The sequence below is a fragment of the Eimeria acervulina genome, genomic scaffold (genome assembly GCF_000499425.1).
Source record: "Eimeria acervulina Houghton genomic scaffold, Eah_scaff888, whole genome shotgun sequence".
Lineage (NCBI taxonomy): Eukaryota > Apicomplexa > Conoidasida > Eucoccidiorida > Eimeriidae > Eimeria > Eimeria acervulina.
In genome coordinates this window covers 1-5,120 of record NW_013549539.1, presented here as the reverse complement: position 1 = coordinate 5,120, position 5,120 = coordinate 1, and the positions used below count along the sequence as shown (strand labels likewise).

At 41.9% G+C, this 5,120-nt stretch overlaps 1 protein-coding gene across 1 annotated transcript in view; it reads right to left on the bottom strand.

The window, feature by feature from the left end:
* Window positions 1-1,218, bottom strand: part of EAH_00051430 (hypothetical protein, conserved) — a gene marked incomplete at both ends in the record, with an annotated part of 7,550 nt that extends 6,332 nt beyond the window's left edge. Inside the window, one exon of the mRNA XM_013394180.1 lies at window positions 90-1,218. Within this exon, the coding sequence (XP_013249634.1) occupies window positions 90-1,218 (1,129 nt within the window). The remainder of the gene's footprint in view (window positions 1-89) is intronic.
* Between the last annotated feature and the right edge of the window lie 3,902 nt (window positions 1,219-5,120).

The following is a 5,120-nucleotide window of genomic DNA, read 5'->3' as shown; positions in this document are numbered from 1 at the left end:
CTGCTGCTGCGGTTGCTGCTGCTGCGGTTGCTGTTGCATTTGGTGCTGCTGCTCTGCTTGCTGAGCGTGATATGGATGCTCCGCCTCACGCGGCAGGTGCTGCATGTCTTGCTGCAGGGGGAGCTGCATCTGCTGCTGCTGCAGCAGCATTTGCTGGGGCTGCATTTGCTGCTGCTGCATTTGCTGCTGCTGCAGTTGCTGCTGCTGCAGTTGCTGCTGCTGCAGTTGCTGCTGCTGCCATCCCGCAAAGCCTGGAACGACTGATCGCTTCGGCTTTCTTTGAATATTTGGGGGTTGAGGCAGAGGCATTGAGGTGTGGGGCCCCCCGGTGTATAGAGGGGCCCCTGCTGCTGCAGGGTTTACTTCCGAATGCATAAAAAGATTATCTGGTAAGGCATCTGCAGCAGAGGGGGCCCCCTGGGGGCCCCTGGGGCCCTGCTGAAGGGCATGCTGCAGCAGCTCTAAAGCGTCTTCGGGGCCCCCATGCGCAGCTGCTGCAGCAGAAGCATCGGCATAGAAACCACTAACAGGGGCACCCACTGAATTACCCCAATCCCGCTGCTGCTGCTGCTGCTGCTGCTGCTGCGGCTGCTGCAGCTGCTGTGGGGGGTAGGGCTGCTGAGCTTGCTGCTGTAACTGCTGTTGCTGCAGTGGCCGCTGCTGAAGCGGGTTTGGCTGCTGGGGTTGCTGAAACTGCGGCTGCAGTTGATGCTGAAAGGGTTGCTGCTGCACTTGCTGTGGCTGCTGCTGCTGCTGCGGCTGTAAGCTCCTAGAGAACTGATCTGGGGGCCCCAATGCTGCTGCATGCGATGAATGAGATATGTCTGAGGGGCCCCCATAGAATGGAGGCCCCTCTGGGGGCCGATAGCCTGCATGCATACCAGGGGCCCTTGCATGCGTGGCTGCTGCTTGGGGCTGAGGAGCGCGGTTCGGTGTCTCTGCTCCTCCGGCTTTGAAGAGAAAAGAAAATGCTGAAGATGCTGCCCTGGTGAAGGCATTGCCTTCCTGCGTTGCTGCTACCGCAGGAGTCTTCTGCTGCTGCTGCTGCTGCTGCTGCTGCGCTGCTGCTGCTGCTGCTGCTGCTGCAGGGGGTGCATAGGGGCCTCCAGCAGCAGCAGATGGGTCTACTCCCTTTGCCTGGGGAACAGCCCCCTGACTAGCGTTGTTCTGGGGGTCTGCTTGAGGCCCTCTAATAGACATTCCTGAGAAGAGCGCCATCTTTGTGTCTCTTAGTGATTATATTGAATAAAAGGGGGGTCGCAGTAAGGGAATCGTCTATCTGCTGCATGCATGCGAAGCAGCAGCACCCCTTGCTGCTCAACTTGCAGCAAAAAAAGAATATAATGCAGTCCTTTATAATTTCTATAAAGTTGAAAACCCTTTTAATCTGTATGAAGCGTCTTGGGGGGAGCAGGAGCTGCACATATTATCTGCGAGAAGAAATGCAGAAGACACGAGGAGGGAATACAGTAGAAATTGAATTTGTTTTCGAAAGAATATCAATAGACTTTGTTAATTAAAGTCAAAAAAATGAAAAAAACAAACAAATTTATACAAATGCAGAAGAAGAGGAAATACCGCAGCCTCCGCAACTGGATACCCTAGGAAGCACTGAAACGCTTAATTCAATCTTCAGAAAAATAAGGTTTAATAGCAATTATTTTGATGAATATGCATTAAAAATTATAAATATTTACTTTTCATGATTTAAAATCAGTCATTCAAGCGAAATTTTAAACGTTTTCTTCAGCTTTCCTGCGCAGCTCTGTCGGCTGCGCTTCACCCAGCTTGCAGAAATCCTGAAGCATTTTCTGCATATTTTTGCATATTTTTGAATATAAAATATTTATTTTTATTTATTTTTATTCACATAAATCAGTGAAGTACTCCTGAGACTCCATCATTTCCTTTACTATAATACCCCCTACGACTACACTTGCATGCATTTTGTTTGTTCTAAGGAGACGTATGTAAAAAGAAATATATATAACATTATTAATTACCTAATTAAAATATTAAATTATTATTTATTATTTATTAGAATTTTGCGTTTATACTTCAAATAACCCCATCTCCTCACCTCAGCATCCTCAATTATTCTTTTTATTTTATTTTTTATTATTTGCTGTTTACTGAGTCTGTACAGCAGACTGAGAAGTTTAATTATGCATTTATTCTCATTTTAAACCCTTTGCTTACGCTTTCATTAGCGTTGCCTATGAGAGGGAGCTCCTAGCTGCAACATATGCATATCCATATATTATATATTAATTTCTATAGAACAGTATTTTAGGGCGGCATCCTAAACTTATACATGCTTGCATGCATGCATGCATGCATGCGAATAATCCTGTGCTGCTGATATAATTTGCTACTAACGACTATGTCTTTGCATGCATGCTTGCGTCTGGATATATCTCTTTAAATAATTAAACTTCTGCTTCTGGATTATTATTTTAAATTCTTCTTCTTAAATAAATGCTCAGAGCTCCTTCTTGCGGTGTACGTACGCAAGAAGAAAAAATGTTTTAGTTGTGTTGAACATCTTCTTGCCCGAGAACAAAATATCGCAGAACTATTTAATTATAATTTAATTAAACGGGAAGCACAACTTCCTTCGTTCGGTGTACGTACACCTGGTTGGGTGATATATATACATATATATAATATATATAATATATAATAAATATAATATATATATATATATATATACATATATTATATACATAAGCGTACGAATATCTATATGCTTTCTGCTGTTAATATACATACATATATATATATATATATGCGTATATATATTTATAGATATACATGTATATGCCCATGTGTATATGTATGTATATATTTATACATATATATATATATATATATATAAGGATAAAACAAAACAAAAAATAAAATGCTTAGACAAAAAATACAAAAGCTAAACATCGTACGAAGACATCTAACCTGAAAAGGAATAAAAAAAACGCAATAAGCATAAAGCAGAAACACAAGCAAACAAAATATAAAAAATAAACAGAAAACAAACATTAAAGGTCTGCTGCTTCTCGTCGCTGTGCAGCAGTTTGAATGAGCAGCAAAGAGAAGAAATATTTCTTTTTCTGCAGCATTTTATTGTGCATGCAGCAAACCCCACAGCCCCACTCGGTGTATATACACCTCTTCTCAACATTCCCGAGGGTTGAGGTTTTAGGGTTTAGGGTTTAGGGTTTAGGGTTTAGGGTAGGAGATCTTATCGCTGTGCATTCACCACAGCAAACCTAAACATATTCAGAAAGAAACGTACTTTCAAAATGGCTGTTGGTGGCTAGGGTTTAGGGTTTGGGGTTTAGGGTTTAGGGTTTAGGGTTTAGGGTTTAGGGTTTAGGGTTAGAGGCAGCCAACAGCAACAGCAGGCAGTGTACTAAACTAAGAGAAGAAAAGCACGAAACAATAGTTTGATGATTTGTTTAAAGTATTTGTTAACAACTGAGTTTAACAAATAAATAAATAAATTAATTGTTTATCTGATTATTTATTTATTTATTTATTTCTTTTTTCTCTGTCTCCTCTTTCATAAAGCTGTTGCCTTCAACATTGAGGCGACTGTATGTATACATGCATCAAATGCTTGCAATAAAATATTAAGAAAAAGAAAATAAATAAATTAAACTTAAACAAATAATAATTAATTTAAATTAATTAAAATTTATTTAATATTTTCTCAGCAAACAGCGAAGAAATCTCCCGCTGCTGTACTCATCGATGTTGCTGCTGCAGTTGATCTGAGGCTCTGAATATATTTTTCTTCTTTTTCTGAGCAATAAACTAAAAATATAAAAATATAATTGGTAAAAATAATATTAATATTAAATAATTTTGCATATTTGCTGCAGAAATAGTAAAGAAGTTAAGATGAGGATAAACGTCTCGATATACCCGTGCTTGCTGCATCAGCAGCAGCAGGAACAGCAGCAGCAGGAACAGGAAGCTGCTGCTGCTGTTGCTGCTGCTGCTGCTGATAACGGCGTTGTGTTTCTTTCTACATTATAATATATTGAAAACAAAGAAGATATTCCTTTGAATATTAATTTAAGTTTAATATTTCTTACTTCATTTCCTTTCTGCTCTGCATGCATTCAGAGACCGCCGCTCGCAGCTCGGGTGTACAGACAGCTGCAGTTTGCTGCAGTTGTTGTTTTGTGTAAATATATTTCTTCTTTGTTTACTTCCTCTTTACCTCATTGTGAAGCTGCATGCGGCTGTACGTAGTTATTTATCCGCCTTCTAGCAGCAGCAGCAAGCTGCCTATGCAAACCCTAAACCCTAAACCCTAAACCCTAACCCTAGAGCCTTTCCCTGTGTGCGGTACAGGGAGCAGCTTTATAGTCTCTATTTGCGCGAATTTTTCTGTTTATTTAGTTTAAATTATAATATATTATTTTAGTTCTCTTCTTATACTTCTTTCTTATCTCTATTTATATATATACAAAACGCTAGTCAAGGCTTCCAGCTACAGGCGCCCGAAGGCAGCAGCAGCAGCAGCAGCAACAGCAACAGCAGCAACAGCCACGACAGCAACAGAAGCACCACCAGCAGCAATAACACACGCTGCAGCAGGAGCAGCAGCTGCAGCAACACCAGCAGCGGAAGCCACATAACCTACAGCTGCAGCAGCACAACCAGCGCTAGCAACATCAGCAGCAGTAGCAGCAACAGCAGCAACAGCAGCAACAGCAGCAGCAGGATCTACAGAAGTTTGTCTTTAAGCGCTGAAGGAGGCCCCTGAAAGTTATCGGCTTATGCTGTCTCCTTTCTTCATTCTTTTGTCTCCTTTACTATTTGCTCATCAACACACAGGCAGAGAGAAAAGACGAAAACAAAAGAACGCCAGCAGCAATTAGAAGCAGCAACAGCAAAAACTGCAGCAGCAGCTGCAGCAGCAACTGCAGCAGAAATTGCAACAGCAGCAACTGCAGCAGCAGCAACTGCAGAAACAGCAACTGCAGCAACATCAACTGCAGCAGCAACTGCAGCAGCAACTGCAGCAGCAGGAACTGCAGCAGCAACTGCAGCAGCAACTGCAGCAGCAACTGCAGCAGCAACTGCAGCATCTGTTGCAGCTGTATCTGCAG